Source organism: Nasonia vitripennis, chromosome 3 (assembly GCF_009193385.2).
Source record: "Nasonia vitripennis strain AsymCx chromosome 3, Nvit_psr_1.1, whole genome shotgun sequence".
Lineage (NCBI taxonomy): Eukaryota > Metazoa > Arthropoda > Insecta > Hymenoptera > Pteromalidae > Nasonia > Nasonia vitripennis.
The window spans coordinates 21,831,451-21,855,833 of record NC_045759.1 but is presented as its reverse complement, the minus strand read 5'-3'; the positions used below and the strand labels follow the sequence as shown (position 1 = coordinate 21,855,833).

At 49.1% G+C, this 24,383-nt stretch overlaps 1 protein-coding gene across 5 annotated transcripts in view; it reads right to left on the bottom strand.

Moving 5' to 3' along the window:
* The window catches only part of LOC100119575 (teneurin-a), a 74,023-nt gene extending 69,535 nt beyond the window's left edge, over positions 1-4,488 (bottom strand). For 4 of the 5 annotated variants that reach the window (XM_016984235.3, XM_016984236.3, XM_008205261.4 and 1 more), the window contains exon 1: positions 3,380-4,488. In XM_016984235.3, the coding sequence (XP_016839724.1) occupies positions 3,380-3,435 (56 nt within the window). In that variant the 5' untranslated portion in view covers positions 3,436-4,488. The remainder of the gene's footprint in view (positions 1-3,379) is intronic. The other variant, XM_016984234.3, reaches the window with a different exon arrangement.
* Between the last annotated feature and the right edge of the window lie 19,895 nt (positions 4,489-24,383).

Here is a 24,383-nt window from a genome sequence, read left to right as displayed (position 1 = left end):
GAAAGTTTTCAGAGGCACAGCAGCAGCAGAGAGAGAGCTGATATTAAAAGGACTTTTATTGAGTGCAGACGTGGCGAAGCTTGCTTCCCTCCCTCCTACGCTGCTGGAAGGAATTCGAGATCTTATCCGAAATTCCCACAGATTCCCGATGCCGAATACTCGGATTAGGGATTTACACGACGAGCGAGCGAGCGACGACTCTGAAAGCCGGAATCTTCCGAATGAAATAGTACACACACGCCCCGCGCACGTTTATCCTCGTTTTTTTTTCCTCCCCCGCGAATGATCCTGTTTGTAAAGCAATTATATGACGATTTTTTAAAAGTATACCTATCGATTTCCCTCCGTTATCATCATCAGGCTTGATAATGCAACGACGCAATGCACTAATGCCAGGATGGTAGGAGAATCACGCAACAATAACGTTAAAGCGAAATTCGGGGGAAAAATCGACGCGGGGGAAATGCGGGCCGCGTATAAAGGAAAATATTTCGCGCTGGTTCCGCCGCTAATGCACTAGCCCCCCGCCGCGCACAGGCACACACAGACACAGCATGCGCGCGCGAATGCACGTTCACCGCATTTCAGAGAATTCGCGCGCTGCTGCTTTTTGACGTGGCGTCATTAGCAAGTTCCGCGGTTCAACGAAAATGTTCAACTCTCCGCCGCGGCGCAGCTCTTATGTAAACGAGTGTCAAACCCCGGCAGTGCGGCTCTTGGTTATTTTTTCTATTTTCGCGGAGCTTTGAACTTTGGTCCACGAGAGACGAGGACGAGTTATTACACAGGAGAGAGCGGGAATCCAATTTCGGATGTACGACTATCATATCCACTTTTTAATTCCGCTGTATCAAAACCGCGCGCGCATGTAGAGCGTCTTTCCATTATTATTCATATTACGAATGAAATTGACGCTAACCGCATCGAAATGCGGCGCTGCGTAGTGGTCTTGTTATGGGGCTGTGTAATATACGCGGGGCGACGACGCTGCGGTGCGCGAGAGGAGGGCGGAGGGGGGAGGGGTGGCACAAATTGCAAAATTAAACTATTTTGCATGAGCGTTCGTTTGCACTAGGATTAGAGCATTAACTTAATGGATAATTAACTGCGGTGAAGCCGGCACTGAGGAACTGATAGACGCCGTAATTATGAGGTCAACCGGCAATATGTCAGCCGTTAAATAATTGCCGGCACACGCTGTGTGTATACGACGCCCGTACCTGTAAGCTTCCCAATCGAAACACGTTTCTCCTTTTTCTTTTTGTAAAAAAAAAATCAAAAAAGCGCGAGCGATTCATAAATCAGAGCTCGAATATATACGCGTATAGCAGCCGAGAGAAAGAGAGAGTATCAACAGTCGTGATTCACGCGGTACATAGCAGCGCGCGAACGGAGAACGTCCGGGAGGCAATAAATAACGAGTCCGCCGCAGAGCGAGAGCGAGCGCGATTCTCCCCGAAGTTCAGAAGCAAATTTAATAGAGTTATTTCGTAATTTGTCACTTATACGCTGCGGCGGAAAAAAGGACGAAAACTGGCTTTGCAGACGGAGAATAATACCCGCACCCGCGTTATACACATCTATACAGGTATATCCAGAGGCTTGAACGTTGTATACTGTAACGTCGCCCGCTGCACACTCGAGCGAGACAGTTCAATAACCAGTTTTCATTGTATACGCCGCCGCCGACGCTACGCAGCGCGCGTGTTATATATACATAGGCTCTCTCTCTCGGGGAAAGCTACTTTGATTAACGTCCCCCCTTTGAACAAAAACAGAAGCTTTATTTTGCATTTTACCTCACGGCGAATATTTTTTACGTCGCCCGCCCGCGCGGCGGCGGTGGTAGCGCAGCAGAGACTATAGCCCGGGAAAAACGATACCCCTGTATTTACGAAAATTTGTACGTTGCCTTTTAACGAGCTCTCTGTGCGCCCCCGTACAGCGTGTATGTGCGGGTACCTGTTCTCCTCTCTCTTCTCTTTCTCTCGGTCGCTGTTCCCCGCTGTCCGTAGGACACGAAACACCAAGCCCGATTTGCATTATTAAGACTCGGCTGTATGCAGAAAAAACGTTATTCGAATTTTCGCAAAGGAAGCTCCTCTGGCACTCGTGTTTTTTCACACCCCGTCGTATATAAATTCAGAGGAGAAATGTAACGCGGCGGCGAATTCAAAGAGCTCCCCGAGGTCGTTTCGATTACGAAGAATTAGCGGGTATGGAACGCGGCTTTAAAGTGTGTAGCGTTATATGTATTTTTGCGTTAGACTGCGCGAACGAGTGTACACTGGCTTTCCTCTCTGTACACGAATTATCGGATCATTGACACGGAATGGCCGGTCATTACACACATATTGGGCCATTGTGTCGATATATAGTCCCTCCTCTCTTTCGCTTTATAACACGAGCGATGGATTACGCGCGCAAGAGTGGAAGGTCGACGGCTACTGCACTCTTTATGGCGGATGACGGAGAGAGAAAAAAAATAAAAATAACCATTATCGACTCCCCGGATCGATGTGTACAAGAGGGAGGCCAACCGTCCCCCCGTTTGTGTACAAGCGACGTCGCGAGCAGTGTTGCGAATTTCGAAAACGATTTTCCGCGTTGTTTACCTTTATTATGCATGTGCGAGACAGTTCGCATTACTCTTCGCTGATGCTTATCATTTAAACAACGAGCGGCGCATCCTTCCAAAAATAATACACACACGGACGAACGCTCGGCGTATATAAGTCGTAACCCGCTCTCTATAAACACGAAAACAAGGCGCGCGCGCGCGCGAGCTGGAAATGCAAATATTATCCCCCCGACCTTTTCCGAAAAACTGCCTCGAACTTCAAAGCCGTCTCGCGGAGAGTGAATTTGTTTGTCTTTCCCTTCCCGATCGTTCGCGTACGCACACGCACACAAAGGGCCTTCACTATACCCTATCCTTTAAAAAAAAAAAAAAAAAAAGAAGCGCTCCGTTCGTGCCCGTCGAGTGTTTTCAGATGTAAAAACGAATCACCCGCTCTGCGGCGGCCGCGAGATATTGACTTATGTTTGTGTACTCAACTGCAGCAGAAGCCGAGTCTCCAAAGTTCTCGGAAGGAAAAGAAAAACCGACGCATCCGTGGAAGCCGCGCTGCATCAGCTCTCCCGAATGAGATTCGAAATTCCATTTTAATAATAAAAGCGCGCGCGGGGGAGCGAGCGAACTTCCGAAAGCGAGAGCTCGAAGCAACAGATATCGATCCAATTTTCGCTTCGCGTGAAATTTAATAAGGTCGGCGAACCAGAAGTAATCCTTTTAATAATAGAAGCCCCCGAGTGCTCCACTTCCCCCCCCCCACCCCACCCCGAAAATTGAGAGGGAGAGAAAAAAAGCAAAGCTCACCTGACGTGCCTCCTGGGCAGCGGCGGCGGCACGGGGTTGTGAAAGTTGTCCATCATCGCGTAGTTGTCCCTGTCGGCTGCCTCCTTCTGCTGCTGCTGCTCGGCGTAGTTGTCGAGCTGATCGAGCCTGAGCAGCTCGGCGTCGCGGGGCGAGTGTAACTCGCAGTGGGCTACGTGGAGCAGCGGCCTGAGACCCTCGCGTTGCTGCGACGACGGCGGCGGTGTCTGCTGCTCCTGTCCCTGCTGCGACTGCTGCTGGGCCGGCTCTAGACCGTTAGCGAGGCGGTACTGCTGCTCCTCGCCCCAGATCTCGAACTCGCCCGCGGCCGAGTAGTCCCCGAAGCCGGAGACCTCCTTGTTCCTGGAACTGCTGCCACCACCACCGCCGCCACCGCCGCCGCCGCCGCCGCCGCCGGTTCGGGCCTCGAGGCTCGAGGAGCCCGAGCCCGATCCTCCGCAGCGCTCCTCCTTCCTCCGTTTGCGACTTATCTTGACAGCGGTTGTTCACAGACGACGAGCTTATCGACGTCTGCGACTCGTTGGAGTGTTGTGTATATAGGTATACGCGACTTTGATCGACGAGCGAGAGTTATGGCCGAGTTCGGGCCTCACCGGGCCCAGCGGCAGCGGCGAGCTGCTGCGCGGAACTCGAGGCCTGCTGGCGATGCTGCCCGGCGCGCGCGCATCCTCGCGCACTGCAGTTCAGGAGCAGCGAGCGACGTCCAGGATCGATCATCCGCTACGCGCGCGCGCGCGCGCGAGACCGCTCTATCTCGCCGCCCCGCTCTCCTCCTCTAATTGGGTCAGGCTGCTGCTTCCTGTGCACGGCCCATCGACACTGACTCGCGAAACGCGTGTATGTTCACGAGCTGTCTTATGTGTTCACGCGCGCACTGTAAATATAGGATACCAGTCACGACCTACTATAACTCGCTATCACTCCCCTGTCTCTCTTACTCTCGCGGGATGTGTGCGTATACTCGTGCGCGCTGCGGGGGGAGACTAGTTGTCAGCGCAGCTGCCCTACGGAGACTGACTGCTGCTGCTGCTGCTGCTGCTGCAGGGCACTGCTCTCCTCTTTCTCTCTCTCGCGCGGCGCGACTGCGACACCCGGCACAAAGTGACACTGGATCGCGCGCGCGCGCGGCCGCCCCTCCAGACATCCGCGCATGCGCCGTTGCTCTCTACTCTCTCTCTCTCTCTCTCTCTCTCGCGACGGATCCGCGAGGGGTCATTGGGATCCTGCGGAGCGGCCTCTGCAGCGGGGCTATCGCACTATGCACATCGCGCCTATATAAGTATACGTGCGTGTTTCGCGCGCGCGCGCGTGTGCGAACCGAGGGATGATAATGCACGGGTTTTTACGCGCTCTATAGCTCGCTGCTGCGCTGCTGGACATGTGCGGCGGCGACGGCGTCTTCCGCGAAGCTTTCACATATACGCAGGTTAGTGTGTGCATGAAAGTAACCTTTTTTTCTCTCGTACACCAGATACGTACAAGCAACCTGTAGGGCAGAGGCTATTCAAATTCACGCGGGCCAAATAGGAGAGTGAGAGAGAGAGAGAGGGAGAGATGCTGCTGCTGTATTTCGAGCGGGCGCACTCCGATCAGGCGCTCATAAGGTACAAGCTCCTGCAGCCCCCGTACATACGTGTTCGCATACTTTAAAGCCAGGCAGCAGCTATCCCCCCGTATAGTACCTACGTACACGTATATATAGACCTCCGACGCTGCTGCTGCTGCTGCACTAAATTGTAAGGATGGTAGGCGCGTACGTGTACATTGTACCGCAGTGCAGTACACACAGGGGCAGAGGTAGAGAGAGAGAGAGAGAGAGCTATAGCTGTTCGATGAAAGCTCCCGCACATATGTCTCTCTCTCTCTCGCTCGCTCGCTCGCGGAGGGGAGCTACTGCCTGTGTGTATAGCTATATAGGTAGGGTCGGTGGATTTTTGATTTCGGAAGCTGTTGCGCTCTCCGCGCGCACGATAATTCATGCAAAAGAGGAATTTTTCGGCGGTTCGAAGGGGAGATCAAGGCAGAGAGAGAGAGAGAGAGAGAGAGGAAGCAACAGTGCCTTTTATCCGAAGGATCTTCCTCTCCGCCTACGGGATGAAATTAGCTTCGAATTGATTTTTTTTTTCGGGATACAGAGTGGAATGACTGGTGTGTGTGTGTGTGTGCGTGTGCGCGCGCGTGTGTGTGTGTGGAGCATCAGTCCGTATATCCGATGACGCGAGAGAGCGGCGAATCCGCTTCCAGCAGAGATAACGGCACACGGCAGCTCGCCTGGGTGATTAGTTATTGATTCCGTATATAAGCCGCTCGTTCGGCGATGATTGCGCCGATTAGCGCGACTTTTGTGTCCGCAGCGATGCATTGTTATGGTAATGAAGCGCCGATTCTCCCTCGCTGATAATAATTAATACACACCGATGCTGCGGAAAAATCATCGCTTCACGTCGGATGTAATTTCGTACGCGCCAGTCGAAAAACAATAAAGACGCACGAAAAGAGCGAGCGGCGCGAATCAGTCGCGTATTACGCGTTATTATACTACGTCGTATCCAATAAAATTCCACTCGAGCTCAGCTTCCCGCCGGCGCCTGTTATATACATCAAAATGCGGCAATTCCGTTACAGTCTCTCTCGCCCGCGCGCGCGCGCAACAATGCGACCGCCGCAGTACTGGGAGAGAGAGAGAGAGTAGCGGTCAATGGAAACTTAAAATTCAATACGCTTAATATCGTTATAACGCCATTTACTCGATTCAACGAGCAGCTCCGAGCGCGGGCGGAGGGAACAATATGGCTGAATATTGGCTCACTCTCTCTCTCTCTCTCTCTCTCTACGCGCGGCTATGTGCAGGAGAATTTCTTTCGCGCGCGGAAAATTACGCCACCGACAAATTGCCCCGCTATTTAATTCCTCCCCCTATACGACGTACCATATGCGCTGTTGTTTTTTTGTCGAACGGTCTACTGATCGACTTTTCCAAAAAAAATAGCCTATACACAGAGCTGCAAACGCGATTCCGCTGATATTTAGCGCGCGTGTAACTTGATTCTCGGCCGCGGAAAGTTAGCGGTATTCAAACCGAGAGAATTGCGAAACCCAAGGCTCTGGCCGGATCCTCGTCCGTTCCTGATGCGCTGCAGGTACGTGCGGGTATAACACGCGTTGAATGGAAAAATTTATAGACCAGAATGAGAGATAGCCCGAGCAAACTGCGTGCGCTCGCGGTGATAACGCTGAAGCTAGAGAGAGAGAGAGAGAGAGAGTGAGAGAGAGTGAGAGAGCGAGTTATCTGGACTTTTTTTTTTGTTTCATTGAATTCGAGGCGGGGGTGGAATTATACGCGTAGGTGTATCTTCGGCGTCCGTCGAAGCGAATTTGAGAGCTCGAAATCGTTGAGGCTATTTTTGTGCTTTTTCCAACGCGGGAAGATTAAAAAGCGCAGTGGCGCGCGAGCCAAATTCTACAAAAAAAGAGGAGGAAGGGGGGAAAAATTACCGAGCCGCGATGTGAAATTCCCTCGTTTGAAATATAGAAACGCACCGTGGAGAAGAAGAAGAAGAAGAAGAAGAAGCAAAAAAAGGAAATCAAGAGCTAATAAAACATCGCAGCTTACGATTTTTCGAGTGCGCTATACTTATATTTACGCGCTGCAGTGGCCCCCTTTTACCTCCGCACCCCTGTACGCCCGCTCCTTGACCCGGACTCTCGACGAGTACATTGTCCTCTTCTCTCTCTCTCATTTTTCGCGAGTGAGAGGGAGAATAATATCCGTATACACACGCCGGCGCGCGAATCCTCTTAGAGTCGTCGTAGTCGTCGTCGCTTGCGCGGAGAGAGAGAGAGAGAGAGAGAGAGAGAGAGCTTCGTTAGGACGCTTTGTATACGCTGTATATATAGAGAGAGAGAGAGTCGCGCATCGCGCAGGAAGGGGGTGCAACCGAGGCCGGAGACGCTCCTGCCGCATCGATCGACCCTTGGAAATTGTCGTCGTCAACCTACTCCTCCCTCGCCGTTCTGCGCATGCGCGAGTGAGACTCTACACCTCCTCACTCTCTCTCTCTCTCTCTCTATACGTATACACAGCGATACGTGTGTGAGTGTGGGGGTTAAACGCGAAAGGAGTCCCTTGAACTCGCCGAGTTTATCTAGGATATATAGTTTCGCCGAGCTGTCGTCGCGCTTATATCAATTCGATTCTCCCGGATACATACAGGCAGGTGTATTACGAAGCGAATTCTTCGGACGCTATCGCGCGCGAGTCGTTAGGTTGCTCTCGAGGGAGGCGGAAATGTGGGTTAATTTTCGAGCGGCTCAGGATAAATCAGGAGCGCAACACCCCCAGCTCTTCATCCGTACGCATCCGCGCAGCTCCACTTGGCGCTTGACGATTTATCAAAGTCACCCCGCCCCGGCGCGGAAGCGAGAACGAGTATACGGGGAAGATTTCGAGGAAGACTCTCCCTTTTACAGGGGAACACACTACTATAATACGCGTGAAACGGCCTAACGAGCACACATCCGCGAGAGCAGGTGTGCACTTTTTCGTACCGGGGCGCGAATTCGCGCCTAATGTACTGTGCGCGTCTCGATTTAATTTATGCGGCGCACGTTTTAATCGAGCTCTCTCTTTCTCTCTCTCTCTCTCTCGCAGTTTGATTGCGCCCTGTGTGTACCACTATATATACACACGCGCGAACATTCCTCGCTCTCTCGGTACAAGGGCTGCTGCTGCAGTATAGCAACGGAGTTTATCGATCAACGAGTAATTAGCTTTGATGCTGCCGCCGTCGTTGCTCTCTCTCTCTCTCTCTCTCCCTCTGCTGTGTAACACCGTCTCTCTCGTGCACGAGCTGTTGCTTCTCCCGTGTATACTCGGAGAATTTTTTAATGAAAAAATAAAACAACGAGAGAGAGAGAGAGAGCGCGCTGGCTTTCTAGGCTATACACACTTTGCGGGGGAGAGAGATCGCATGGCGCGTGAGGAGGTAAACATCGGACTTTTTTTCGGAGAGAGAGAGAGAGCTTCGTTATACAGAGAGATGAGTTTGATTGTAATAATTACGGATAAACTTTGATTCTCCGTGTGTGTGTGTGTGTGTGTGTGTACACACAATCAATCATCGCGGCCGGCTCATCTGGCTTATCATACATATCGCACGCTTTGAATAAAAACGGCGCAGCCACTATACGCTTTGCACGAATTCATAACAGTGAGTGCAGAGCTCGAAATTGAATAAGAAGAACTCGTGTGTGCTCTAAATTAATAACGCATCCGCGCGGAGGATACACACGCGCACGTGCGACGGCGGGTTATTTGAATTCTTGCGTAACTCTAATTCCTAAGTAGCTGCTACTGTTCCCGAGGACAGTATTAACTTTGCAAACACACACACACACACACACACACACACAGCGGCGTCGTCGGAAGCAACGTGTTGCTTTCTCTCTCTCTCTCTGACTGTCTATGTATAATGTTGCAGTGCAACAATGCCGGCGCCTTGAATTATTTTGGCTCCGGCGGCGAGTCATTGTTGGCTTCAATTATCGAATACCAACAATTAGCTACTGGTTAGCCACCGGCGACCGCTTGACTGCCTCGGCTAATCAGGAGCTGCGTCAATCGCATACTTGCCGCTCTCCGCTAATCCATATTACATTGCTAAGGAGAGATAGAGAGATAGAGAGAGAGAGAGAGAGAGAGAGAGAGAGAGAGAGAGAGAGAGAGACGCTATAGGGATGCTCTACAATTGCTATTACCCACACACAGTACAATACTATACTCTCGAGAGATTCGAGATTATTACGACCGGGTTATTCTTTCGCGTCGATAAAGTCCTCGTATAAAACAGCGGATTTCATAATGCATCGCGAGCAGTCGTACTTTAAAATATTAATAAAACCCTCCGCGGCGACTGTCGCGCGTTTTATTGTAAAACGAGAGCGATACGAGAGAGAGAGAGAGAGAGAGAGGAGGACGCGATCAATAATCAATGCGACCTGCACTTAAGTCTTAATTAAATTCTTTTTTCATACACCGCCACAGCAGCAGAAGCAGCTCTCGTCCTTTGATCTTTTAATCCGGTTCTGCCTCTCCCTCCGAGAGAGAGAGAGAGAGAGATGAAAAAATTAATAAGCAAATACACACAGTGGCTTCTCGCCCGGAGCTAATATCGCGAGAGAGAGAGAGAGATGTACATAGAGCAAACCGCAAGCCGCAGTAATATTCCGTTGTTCCCCCCACCCCCATCTCTCTGTATACCTACTCGAAAATCGAAGAACGCCACGGCGCACACCTGCGCGACGGTCAAACATTAATATAGCTGAGTGCGCGCTGCGGCGACGAATTAATTTTATACCCGATATATCCGCTCTCGTATACACTGTATAGCTCGAGAGCGTCGAACAAAGGCGCGAAATCGGATTGGTCCCTCAGCCCAAAAATCCCATAAGACGCTAACTTCGTCAAGCCACGCCGCTGCTGCACAGACTCGACTATATACTCTATAGGTGTGAGGAGGAGGCTGCAGCATCGGGGAAAAAGCGCGTAGAGAGAGAGAAAGCCCCTAATCAGAGAGTGCGCGCGCCGCGCAAAGTTTATTCGACGCGCGGGGCTAACTAGCTTTCGGAACTAAAGTTATCAGTACACGCGGCGGTGATTAGCATCGCGGTTCGAGAGAGAGAGAGAGAGAGAGAGCCGCGCGACACTATAGACATCCCTCCCGCGCAAAATCGCCGCGAGACGAGCTATGCCAAAGTTCCTATCCCGCAGACTGCGGCTGTGTCCTTCGCCCGCGCGAGAGAGTTTTTTCCTTGGCTCTATCTATATAGCTGTACACTATACAGGTAGCCTCTTTCTCTCCCTCCCTCTCTCTCTCTCTCTCTCTCTCTCGGGGGAGGGCAAAGTTGCGAAAAGCTAATATAAGTGAAAACTTGGCTTGGCGTCGCGCACTTTTGGAGTTTCCCGAAATACCCAGAAGTAATCATGTGCCTCTGCGCGCTCGGCGTATATATAGCGGTACAATCGCGCGTCATTCGAGAGAAACCCGATACATTGCGTCGTCGTCTTACGACGCGATATAGCTCACCTTCGCGCGCTGTGGCACGGCTCCTTCCTACGGCTACTGACGGCGATGCTCGAGCGGAACAAAGGAGCGCCGACGAATCCGTACAAGATCCTTACAAAGATTAGAATTTATTATTATGCCCCTCTGCAGTGTGCTGTACGACTGGAGATCGATAGCCTGTCGATATGGCTTATTCCGCGCGTCGCGCGATTTATAGAGACGTGCCAGTGTGTTATTATTGTCGTAGCTGACGGCGCCTTTGTTTGCCCGGAGGCTTTTGTGTACCGATTGAGTTTGAAAATTTTTATTGCCTCGGATTATAGGCCTCGTGATCCATTAGTCTAATATCGTTCATGCGAGCATATGTACGCAGGGGTTGCTTTTGGGGGGGAAACCTTTATTCGCGCAGGTGTGTCAGCTATAGGAACACCGCCCAATATCGACGAGCGCTATCCGTATTCATTACACGATCTTGTTGAACTATGCGCGGGAAGAGCAGAAAAAAAATCTCGGGAAAGCTCTCTTCCTCGCAAACATAAACTTGCGGCGCGCGCAATTTTCCTTTTCTAATAATAAAACTGGCCCGCGCGCTGGTTAAGCAGATAATTTTTTCTTCCGCGAGTAGCTGCAACGAGGGGGGGGGGGGGAGAAAACGCGCGCGCAGTTTTTAAAACTTTTCCCCGGCAGCTCTGGCTGAAATACTTTTAAATCAGAAAAAATGCTCGCGCAAGAGAGTGAAAAAAAGCTCGGGAATTTTTATCGGCCGATGAGAAACATCGCGCGCGCGTATCCGAAAAAGTGTATATTCTTAAAAAGTTTTGCGTATAGTTAAATAAGTCACGCGAGAAGTTTGCCCTCTATATACAGATATATACACGGAGAGAAAAGAATCCTTGTCGCAAAGGATTCGCGACTTAACCACAGCTTATTTTTCATGCATTTGTTGCAAACGAAAATTTCTTCGCACGTATAAATTTTAAATAGTTCCGAATAGTTCTCAAGGCCTCGAAGCCGCAGGTATACGGGCTTCGTGCGCCGACGCGTCGCTTTCTGCTCATATACCTGCAATGTACTCCGGGCCCGTAGCGGCGCGACCCTCCACCCTCACACCTCCGCCCCCAATTTTCCGATGCTAGTTCCCGAGTCCTGCCACTAGGTGACTGACAAACAACTCGTCAACTCGCAAGCGGCAAAAAAAGTTCCCGATCACTATACAAGGCCAATTCAACCCCTACTATAGTACGTGGTACGAATGTTCTCAGGTAAGACCTATGCGAGCATCGAGACCTCTGTCAAGCTCTGACGAAAGTCATCTCGCCTGTGCGTCCGCTAGCCAGAAAGTCCTACCTCTTTGGCCTAGCCAGAGGTTCGAGCAAATCCTGTAAGGATCCTGCGAGCGATTAGGCAGTGGACCCGTTGTGGAGTCGTAACTCCAACGGGGGGTTGTCCGAGTCGGATGCATGTATGGCCGTGTCCATGTGTAACGACGCGATGAAGGCTGCCTTGATCTGACTAGATCCAAAGGATGTGCCACTCACCGGTCATCGTATAGGCCCGGCTGACGAGCCCGAGAGTAGGCCCAACGATAAAAGACCCAGACGACGTGTATGCTGTCCGACGAGCTTGGTAGCGGCGCCGATGTTCACTGATCATTGCGCATGGCCAACAGTGTGTACCGACCACTGTCCCATGTACTGAGACAGACTATTACCACATTTTTTGATTTTTGCAAATTAATTTTTTTTCTATTTTGCTTTATAAATACCTACTATACTAGTTTCGTCGATTTCAACGCGCTAAATTTATCTCAAGAAACACCGCGTGTGTCATCGGAAGAGCGCACTAAAAAGCCGCCAATGAAAGAATAAGAATCGGCCGATTTTCGCGAACTTTACGACGGTTTTTCGCATGCTTCCAGGCGCTTGATCGAAAAACTGAAATCTATACACTGAGAGAAAAGAATCCTTATCGCAAACTCTCCAAATCTCTTAGAGTGAAAAATCACTCTAAACCAGTGATAAATCACTCTAAGCTTTCCGCCAAAATTGAGTCACTCGGCTTCGAGTAATTCCTAACTTTTGAAAAGAGTGATATTTTCACTCTTTGTCATGGGCAGGGTGATTTTAGATTTGCAGGTTATGGTTGAGGTTAGGTATTGCAATTACATTCGAGATGATAAAAAACGTTGGAGTCTAGAGCATCACACGCATCTAAAGTTTCCTAAAGACACAAAGTATTTGTTATTATTGTTAATGTCCTAACCTAACTTCTTTATATGTATGCACGTATACATGCACATTGCATACGTATACACATATATGTATGTACATACGAATCGTAAATATATACTTTCATCTCACCTCAGGCAACTTTGATATCATTGTCGACATCCTATATTGTTAAAAATACTGCAACAAACACTTTTGCACATTTTCTAACGAAGCACGTGTTGACGAAGAGAGGGCTCCTTATCAAGTGACTTACTCTTTAAAGAGTGATCGAACAAAGACAATAGAGATCACTCAGTTTTCACTCGAAGGCGAGTCATTCTATGAACTACTCTTTTTTAGAGTGAAAAATCACTCGAACAGATTTAGAGAGAAGGATTCGCGACTTAACCACAGCTTATTTTTCATGTATTTGTTGCAAACGAAAATTTCTTGGTAGTAAGAGAAGAATTCTCAACTATTAAGGATTTAGGAATTTTTTAGCGATTGTGGCGCACCGTTGGTAAAAACTTATCGACCGAGTGCAGCACCAGCGCGTTTCTTTACGTACTTGAAAGAAGCATATTGATGCACAACATTTAAAATATCGTAGGGCTTGTTCGATGAAGTTGAAGATTCTGTATGCATAAATACTTTTGTGATAGTTTCGGGGAGATATAGAAATGCGGGGTTATGTGTAAGGTTATATTCGTATGATACCTATCGTGCTATCATTCGAATATATTTTGCTAAAACAAAGAATCTTTCAACATCGAATATTCTCAGAGCGATACTAACTGATCATAAGAAGTGAAAACAAGTAATTATAAAGTGCTAGTGATTTTACGTCGATGGAAAAAAAGTTACGAAAATTCAAAAATCTGAAAACCTAACTGTTAGGACGCTTGGATTTCTCCATATTTTAATCCAATTTCCTTAACAGTTAAGAATCTTTCTTTGTGTCAAGGATTCTTTTCAGTGATATCAGCTCTCACGGTGTGTGTATGTGTGGAGGAAATCCCGCGAGAGACATACTCGCGCGCGAGCTTTTTAAATAATCGCGGGCAACTTTTTCTCTCGCTTGCGAGTTGTATTTTTATTAGCGTTATAGCTCTCATAGCCGGGAGGTAGAGGCTCGCTTTTTCCCCCTTCATTTTCGCATTATAAGCCGAGCAGTAGACGTGTGAGAATCGCCTGCAGCAGCAGCTCCTACAAAGGGATTTCTTGTGTTTGCTTAAAGAAATGAGAGAGAGAGAGAGCCACAAACGTTACATTCAGTTTCTTCGCTCCGGTTAAATAACGCAGATGGCTTTGACTGAAAAAGTACGTAACACTCAGCAGACGCTCTTGGTTCTCCCGCATTTTTTTTTTTTTTTTTTTTTTTTTTGATTATACGGAGAAATCATCCGCGCGCTCTTTACGAGCTCGAATAAAACTCGAGCTTCTAATTAAAAAGCCCCTGATGGGAGAGAGCAGTACCAGCAGGGTTTCACGCACAGAGATCGGAGAAATTAAAACGATAAGAGTATAGAGCATAGTAGTAGGTATGTAGACCTCTCGAAACTCTTCCCTCTTACTCACGAGCCGCTCAACACGACAATACTATCTCTCGCGCGAGCCCCAACTCCCGCTAATTTGTCAATCCCTCGACTCGGACGATCGCGATAACTTTCCGGCGGTAGCAGCTCGGCTCCCGCATCTTACGTATTATATCGTGTAATGTCTCGGTGGCACCGCCTGCAGCACATCTGGATGCTCACGCGCGCGATTTTCCGAATCCTCCTCTCTCTCTCTCTCTCTGCACGTGACTTATCTCGTTTCCCGCCGCCGCTGTCCTGTCCCTCGGCTGCGAGCGAGCTGTCAGGAGTAGGAAACACGAAACGCATTCCGGCGCGACGACGTTTAGAGAAACGTATATACGCGTGTACATTGTATACGACGAGGGAGTCAAAGGTATCGAGGAAATCTACTCGACGAGCTTTCATCTCTCGGCCCGGAGAAAATTGAATATTAAAGGGAAAGAATAACCCGTATATACGACGGCGGCGTATTAATCGAAAAATGGATCGGGAACGCGCGCGGGGATTATATACACGGCGACTTTAATCCTAGCGCCGGCTGCTGCGGGGAATCGATGGATCGTGTTAAAGTTTAATTCTCCGGCTCCGTATATATGGAATATCCTCTCTCGGACGCGGGAAATTTCGATCGAAGAATCGGAATCAAATCGAGAGAGAGAGAGAGAGAGAGAGCCTGCTATACACCTACGCTACGCTGCACACACAGAGAGAACGGAGAACCAGCCGCCGGCAGAGTCCTTTGTCGCGCGCAGAGAGGCGCTAATTACAGAGGGTCCACTTCCTGGCCCCCTGCAGACGAGAGAGAGAGAGAGAGAGCCAAAAAGAAGCGGCCAGACACACGCTGCAAGACCAGTTTGTCGGCGGGATCGTCAAGGGCCGGCACCGCTATCCTCTCCACTCTCTCTCCCTCCGGATGTTATCCATGTGCGCGCACCGACGGACACGCACAGAGCCGGCTTTTATACATTCCTTCGGTTTATTTTTACGGCTTGCTTTACTCGGATTAGCCGCCGGAGAGAGAAGGATTTCCCTTCTTCTTTTTTACGATGATGAAAATGGCCGCGAGGAATTCACCTATATAAACACAGGGCCAGCGCGAATGGATGGATCGCATCACGGCTGATTCCTGCGGCGAGCGAGGCTTATACACTGCGCTGACATCTCTGTTTATCTCTCTCGCGATCGCGAATTTGCCCTGTTATTGCGCGCTAAATTTTTCGACGAATTTATTTATAACCCCCTAGCTGCGCGCGTGTCACGCCGATACTATATTGATCGGGAGAAAGAGTGTGTCCAGCAGGTTAATATCGAGAGATGTATAAGCGTCCCGTTGAGATATACGCGCGGTCGAAAATTAAAATCCTCGAGACAGCCGATGAAAATTATCATCGGCTCATTTTTTTTTAATTAAAATTTTCGCCTGTACACCCATCGTATATCCGAGATTTTTTTTTTCCACGGACGGGCGAGTCGGAGAGATAACGGAGATTATAATCTCTCTCGGAGCTCGCTCGGGAATTTTTGCATCGATAATCGATATGGAGAGGGGGGGGGGGACATTTCTGAGTGACACGCGACATCTGCTTGTTGGCGTGTATAATTGAAGGAATTTCTCCGTCCCGGGAGAGCAGCAGGACAAAAATAAAGCTTTCCTTCAATCTCGACCGATTAAAGTCAGCGATAACGCGAGAGAGTCGAGTGAATTTGCATCGACATGTCGCGCTCGATACATTACACTTTGAGAAAAAAAAAGCTCTTACGCAAATTTTCAAAAGCACCGCCCGTATAAGTAACAGGATCCACTATACTGGAGAAATCTCAATCCGCTCGAATTCAGCAGCAGCAGCAGCAGCAGCTCTTTTAATCGCGTTTCTGGCCGTCCTCGCTATCAAGCTCTCGCCATCTCCGCACGGAACACACACACACACAGCCGGCGATAGGTGTCTATTTCCGTCGAGCGCGCGAGAGAGAGCTCACAGGAGGGTGAAAAAGACCAAGAGAGAGAGAGAGAGAGAGAGAGAGAGAGAGCAGTAGCCTCCGCGCGCGTCCCCATGAAAATGCCTGTGCCGCCCCTTGAATCTGCGCATACTCGGGCTTATAATTGACTTGACGTGAGCGCTCTCTCGCCTAAAAAAGAACACACGGCCCTTTGAGAGAGAGAGAGAGAGAGAGAGAGAAGCTACAGTAGCAGAGCCGCCCCGTGAAAGGGGGAGCACAGTAGCTGCTGTACACCGTAGGAGACGGTCAAATGGCAAAAACTTGCAGTCCTCGAGTCCCTCCGCCTCACTCGCATATGTGTGTGTGCGTATGTACGTGCCTATACGGCCTCTTGGTAACGATGCAATAACATTACCATGCGCCGCCGGCTTCAAAGCCCCAAATGAATGGATGTATTCCGCGCGAGGCCCCCGATATCCATGCGCAGAAAAGCCGGAGAATAAAAGCTATACACTTTTAGGAGATAAAGACGCTCAGGAATGTAATAAGCGCGAGTGCGCGTAAAAAACGCCGCCGCGTAATGGTCCGCGTTTGCGTATGCAACAGCGTGTGATAACGAAGATTCGGGAAAATCGACCAACACCTGATGCGTTATTTATGAGCCGCACTTTTTCCGTCCAGCAGGCGCTAATTGACCGTCGCACGGAAAATCGTCGAATTACGGAACCTCGCGGCGCAGCAGGTGCACATTATGCGTGTATACATAGATAGGATTTTCGGAGCTGCGCGCCAGGTAAACGCGAGACGCGTGTCCGCGCGCGGGGAAAAATCGCTAATTACACACCTGCTCGTGTTTCAAACACTGGGGAAAGCCAACCGCACGCGATGCTCGGGTTCGCGCTCGGACGCTATTCTGTAATTTCGCGGACTGCAACATTCGATTCTCTCATCGTAATGCTCGTCCGCAATTTGTAAGAAAATACCCAGAACACCTATATAATATATGTATTATGCAGTCGCTCTTGTTTTTTCCGCGTTCATTACAACCGACGCATCAACGGTTCTTTGTTCCGACGGATATCGCATATCCTAGTTCGAGGGTGTATATAGAGGGCGATCGTCAAGCGAAAATTCAAAACGCTAGGCGGCTGTTTGCACAGTTGGCCTCGGGTATTAATTACAATGCACATATCCTAGCGGCTCGCGTTCTTTAATCACTCCCGGCGGCGGCCTAAATCAACTTTGACTCTGTCCCTCTCGTCGCAGACACAAACAGCGAGGCGCGGGCGTGTGTCTCTCTCTCTCTCTCTCTCACGGAAGGACAACGCCGTTATATACAGTACGATATAGCGTCCGGTCGGAAACCCGGACTCGCGTCCGTATGCCTGCGCCTGCGAGCGGGGGCGTAATTCTTCGCCGGTTAAATATTTACGCAGTGCACGCGCCCGTATCATACTACGCCCACGCGTAATCCCCGGAGAGGAACGAACCGGTTTCCTCTGCGCTTCCATATCTGCTCGCACTGCGAAGCCCCGGGCGCGAATTCCCGCGCCTCCGACACTTTGATCGAGAGAGAGAGAGAGAGAGAGAGAGAGAGAGAGAGACACACACATAGCGCATTATAAATGCAGAGTGAGAGAGAAGCGCAAACTCGTCGGCGATGCGATGTGCAAGCTATAGCTACGCAAGGTCAAGTTTGGCGAGGATTATATATCGTAAACACGCGCGAACGTCGCATGGCTGCGAAAAAGGTATAGGCGCGAGCGCCGCGCGGATGGAATTATAACGAGTTTCAAATATTGGCGGGATTTTCAACTTTTCCCTAGTCAAATATTTGCCCGCGAGATATGCTGCTGCTGGCCTCGTTTTAATCGCGAGCGCGACGTATACGTATACTTATACAGAGAGAAATCGAAGCGCGAGCATCACGAGCCCGTTTCAATCCATCGTTCCGCCAGACTTCATATTCATTTGCGAATGCTAAGCGCTTATATTGTGTACACAGACTCCGCTGCTGCTGCTGCTGCTGCTGCTCTACGTGTATGGGGGAATGTAGAGTTATATATACAGGTATATATACAGCGGGGGAATTTCGGTGGGGCGCCCTGCGCGCTATTTTGGACGAGAATTGCGCGCGTTGAGGGATTTGGCGGATGTGTTTGTTATGCGGGTGCATAGGTAGTTAGCGGAGTTATGAGGGGCCATTCTGTAATTAATGAGATTGCGATGGCAAAAATTTGACGCGCAAGCGCAAGCTCATTCAATTGCCGCCGCTAAGCGTAAGCGCCGCGAGGGTAACGAGTCGAGAGAATTGCTGCGTATTATAATATGTTGTATACGCATAGATGCGCGGAAATCTTGATTTGACGCGATTGACAGCTGCGTTTACGAGCGAGTGTGCGTAAAAGAACGTTTGCGTTTAAATATAACCGAAGCGGTATTTTCGAAATACTTCCGTATCGAATTTTCGGGGAATATTCAAAAATCCCCGCCGGTAACCGGGTCAGTGCGGAGAGAAAGTTCGGTTATCGTGTTATTATTACCATGCAAAAAGCACTGTATAAGCGTATAATAGCCTGTGCGGGGTGGAGCAAGAGTTGCGTAACTGTATTGTCGGCTGAAAGAAGAAGGAAAAATCGCCTGCTTAATTAAATGGGGTATTCAAGAGATTCGACTAGCACCGATAGGTGGCGCATGGGCGCTTTTCGAGTTCCCGCGGTCGGACTTCGCACGCCGGGTCTAGATATAGAGCTGTGCCTCTGCCTGCATGCCCAAAGAGCCTTGTCGGGCCTGCTTGGGCCGCTTATGCTATAACTATAACTTCCGTAGAGTTTTTGAAAAGATTTGTTTCGCATTTTCGTGAGCTTGAGCGTTTTTAATACATTCCTTTCATTCGTAACGTCCAGCCTTATCACAGCCACGACCGCGATCAAACAATTAAAAAAAGCTTGCACGGGAGCTCTTATCGAAACGATAAAAAGAAAGACTCGTCGTCATATCCCAGATGGAGCCAACTATACATGCACTTCTCATATCCGTGTATAGCCTGAGAGAGTAGGCCAGTGGGGGACTACTTTCGCCTCTAATTTACAATTGCGCGCGTCCCTTAATAGGCAACATTCGGATGCAGCGTGTGTTATCGGCGCAGACAGAGAGAGAGAAAAAAAAGACGCGCGGGGCGAGAGGGAGACGAGAAAACGATCCCCGCGCGCGCGTGAGTTTTGCATACAATACGAATTTCAAGTGAAAACAAAGAAAATCGAGACCCACGAGGAAAGCAGCAGCAGCAGCAGCAGTAGCGTATAAAAACAAAAGACTCGGTGGCGGTGGCGGCGAGAGATAGTAGTAGTAGTGGAGGTAGAAAAAAAAAGAGGAGGAAGAAGAAGCAGCAGCAGACGAAGTAACACAGAGGAGAGGGTGGACGGTGGGGTCCCGCATGCACTATCACATTGCGGGTATAGAGAGAAAGCGAGGGAAGAGGGGATGCTGTGAGGGAGGCAGGAGGGTGAAACGAGACTTGCCGAGTGGTTGAGAGTGCCTTTAGCTCGGCCATCTTCTCTCTCTCTCTCTCTCTCTCTCTCTCTCTCTCTCTCCTCTCATCTACCGTCCTGCGGTATTAAGATTAGCACAAAGCACTATCGACCGAACTCTCTCTCTCTCTCTCTCTCTCTCTCTACTCCCCATATTCTTGCTCATGTCTTCCTCTCACTCCGCTCTCGGGAATATCTGCATCCCTCTCTCACCGGGTTTTTCCTCGGCGGCGTCTTTTTCTATCTCCATTGCGCCGTTCTTCCGAGAGGCCGACTACTTATAGGCTCGTCGTAATCGTGGCGTATCGTCGCTCCGGTTATCTAGCCAAGCAAGAGCAGCGCGGCGTAATTTGTGACGTTTCCGCGAGCGAAAGAATTGCAGCACCGCCTTATACATCAAGTGCAATCTTCTCTCGATCGTTCTTAAATCCCGCCCCCGCTAGTCGCTAATATATGCACTTTTGCAAAAAGCCGTGATTCGCCCTTATTTACGGCGCGCGCGCGCGAGAGAGAGAGAGAGAGAGAGAGAGAGAGAGCTAGTCTTAAAGTGGATAATCGCGCGCGCCGAGATTTGTGCAGTCTCTTCTCTCGGCTGCAGTTGGAATCTTGAGATAAGCATATTGTGTGTCTTGCGAGGCTGTAGAGGCAAATGCCCGAATGTATGAGAGAGCTTTTGTTTTTGTCACTGCAGCTTAATTACCATAGATAGGAAGAGCTCGTCGCGGCTGATAATTATAGGAACTTAAAGAAGCTTTTATACATATAACGGATTTATAAGCTCGAGGCCGCATTAGCATTTTTCTTCGCTGATTAAGCAGTAATTCACACTCGAGAGTACGAAAAGATTGAGAGATCCGGTTGCAGGGGCCGCGCGCGAGACTACTGCGTGTATATACATAGCTATATATACACGACGGAGAGAGAAGCAAGCCGCGATGTAACCATAATCTTCCTGATGAGCTCCTTAACGATCCCTATACCTACCTACTAATGAATCTACACATGTAGACAGCTTTTAACTTAGTTCCGAGCATTTCGGCACTGTGCTCCCTCCCCCCCCCCCGTCCCTCCAGCGAGAGAGCGAAGGGTCATATTCGCGGGTCGCGTATGTATCATAATATATATTCTCAATTTTCATCGTCGCATTATCGTTAAATTCGCCGGGATAAGGTTACGTGATTTATTATACCCAAGCATATACACACACGCACACACACCCGGGATATAATTGGGAATAACTGTTCTTCCTGAGCTTTTGCAACTGCATATGCCATACAGGTTGTTGACGCTTTTGATATCACAGTACACGATCGCCTGTAGTACGCTTTACTCGTACAGAAGCGTTTGATTGGGGGGCAACATCGACAAACGGATATTATATAAACCGATGCCCGATTCGAACGAGCCGTGTATCAATAACCGATGACAAATTTATCAAATTTCTCTCCTGCGGTAATCACGTTATCCCCATTGCTTATAATAAAGTCCTTTGAGGAAGTTTCGATGAATCACAGGATGATTCGGACCGTCGACGTGCACAGTTGGAGTGCCCGAATAAACGTTTTATAATATTCAGCCAACCCCGAGCAACAAACTTTTCCCATGGAACGTGTATAGACGAGCTTCTGGCAGCAGGTCAATAGCGGCCCGAGATGACGACGAGGAATCTCAAGCCTCGGCTCGAACTCGAAGCGACATCTAGCGGCGAAGCTCCGGGCCGTAGCTACCCCTGTATATCGGGTAGCAGTAAGGCAGGGTGCGACCGGATAAGGGATGTTTTCTACTTTAGCGGCTGAACCGATCGAGCTTCCGTAAGCCGTCGCGACAATCGTATCTCGATAATGTCGATAATGATGATAACGTCGAACTCGCAGGTGATTATCGTATCAGCGCTTCCACACAAATTAATAGTTAAAAAAAAAAAACATTCAAAAACGTCCATTAACCACGACAGAATAATGGCAAACCGTTAACAAATTGGTATTAATGCCTATCCGCGTATCGGCGAAATCGATATACGCCATTTCCCTCCATTCGACGTTGTATTACGCGTCGAAAAAAGAGAGAAAGAAGCTAAGCTCGTATGAGCCGAAGAGGAGCTGAATCGAGGTAAACAGACTGATGTGCGTGTGCCGTTGGCCCGTCGGCACTCGTTCGCGCGAGCTTTATAGATCGTTATACATTAATTGACTTAACCCCCGGCAGTACACGTGAACGCGTGCATTCGTGACTTCGTATACGAGTATGTGTATGAACTGTGCATATAGACGGCCGATAGACGGAAAGAAGGTACGCAAGGCTGGAAATCTCGAAGGACGACATCGTTGCTTCTGATCCTCTTGCCTCTGCGAAATTCCACACTATATACAAGCTTTGACGCTCGCTCGATTGTGTGTATAGAAGAGCGAAAGCGCCGCGGAACTTTTTCAGCTACGGCCCCCTCCGAATAAAAAAAAAAAAAAAGAAAAAAAAAAACAGCCATAGGAGGTCGATTTTAGTAAACGTTATATCGACGGCACGACGCATCGCGCAGCCATAAAAGATAAAGAAGCCGGCAGTAAAAGATTTTACGTTCGGGAAAAGATATTTAGGAAAAAAATAGGAACGACGCGGGGAGGGGGGCTGAGTAACAGTAGCAATATGCTGAAGCCAGTGGAGCGTGTGAGGTCTAAGGGAGAGAGCCGCCCCCCCCCCCTAACTGCAGCCATCGTGTATGTACGATATTTTTATAGTTGTGTATTTCGCTAATAAAACGAGAGAGCCGCCGCCGCGGCTCTGTATCGCGAGAAAGAGATAACATAAGCGCGTGTATAGCCTCTGGGAAATGAGCTATATATATACATCGGCCGTAATTCTCTTAAGCGATCTCATGACGCAGAGAGAGAGAGAGAGCGCGATGCGCCCGAGGGATATCCTGATATTTGCGAAAATTTAAAACTTTTTAAAAACTCGTATAACGAGTACAAGCCATAATTATCTCGACGGAGGATTTACCATAGTCCGCGGGTAATCCCGAATATGACGCAGCGGCGGTTTATGAATTATATATAGGCGGGCGAGCGCAAGATCAGGATTTTTCGAAAAAAAAAGAAAAAGCCCGTGACGTGTGCAATGTTACACGCAAACGCACACACGGGGGTTCACCAAGTCGTCGGAGGCGATCGATCAAGCCTGCAGAGGTGTCACCAGGGGTTCGCCGGCCTTGGACGAGTAAAATAATACATTCCGAGCAGCGACGCGCATATCGATCGTCCTCCCGCGCGCGTCGCGTTTCTTGTACAATCAGAAGCGGCCGATCGTAATCCATGCGCCGCGAAAAAAAAAAAAAAAAAAAAAGTAGAAGAAGCAGGAGCGAGGAGCAATTGAAATTATAAGCGCGGGCTAATTCGAATTTAATCATCCACGAGCTTAGTCGTTGCCATTTTAATCCATTCTAAATCACGGCCGTGATCCGCTGAGCGCTCGCGTGAATAATCGATCGCGATACGCGCATCCCTCAATCTGCGCCGCGCGATCAAACATTTAACTTTCTGAATAAACACGCTTTTTAATGCAAGTCTGTCTCTCTTCACGCTGTGTTTGCGCGTCAAATATGCCCTGTATGCGCAGGCCGTGAAAACGTCAGTTCGCGAAAATGAATCACGTTTACGAGGAGATATCGGGGGGGGAGGGAGGGGGGGGGGGAAATACGAGAGAGCCGCCTGTTGACGATGTTTTATGCACACACACACACATAGCTACCCTCTTCGATCTTTTGCGGAAGTCGAGCGAGGTTGTTTAATTTGCCGAAAGTTTTGTATCATAGCGAACTTTCGTGACACGTTCCCGAAAGTACTGCAGTGTAGGTGTATAAGACGAAACGAGATAGAGCTCTGATTAAATTTAAATTACACATCCTCCCTCTTTTCTATCGCATAATGTAAGGCGTGAAACTTTACGAATTAACCTCTCTCTCTCTCTCTCTCTCTCTCTCTCCCAGAATAATTACCAAAACTCTGCGCCTGTATCCATCAATAGTTGACAAAGCGACTCTTACACGCTCGTGCGTGTGTGCTTCAGCGCAGTAGAGATACGTCTTCATTTTTACGAGCCATGAATATTCAACGACGTCGCTCTCTCGTCGCGTGTAAAGTATATTATTCTATTCTCCGCCGGCGTACATTATATCTCGAAAAATTTTAATTAAAGTATATGCGCCCCGTACATCCCCTTCGTGTCTTTGTTTCCCGAACTGCCTAAGCTATAAGCTCTTTCGTCGCTTATACACACAGGAAGACTCGAGCTGACGTTGCGTCAAAACAGCTGCAGTGCTACGAGGTCTGCGCATTATCATTTTTACCTTACATTTCGCGTGAAAGCGATTTTTTTTCTCCTTTGCCTTCGACGAATCATCGTCTCGCTATACGTATGTTTATACGAATAGGGACCAGCGCTAGGCGTCTTATATACTCCGGATTGAATGCGCCGCGCGAGCGCGAGATATATAGTCGGGCATTGGAGGGAAACGGCGCGCGTACAAAAAGACTGAATGGACGGACGGGGTAATAAATGAGTTTAAATTCTTCCGAGTCATCAGCGTTATTCAGGCTGTCCTTAGCCTTTCATGCCTTGCGTCTTGTAACATTTTTTTTTTTCTTTTGACGCTTATATTCGGACTGCGTAAATCA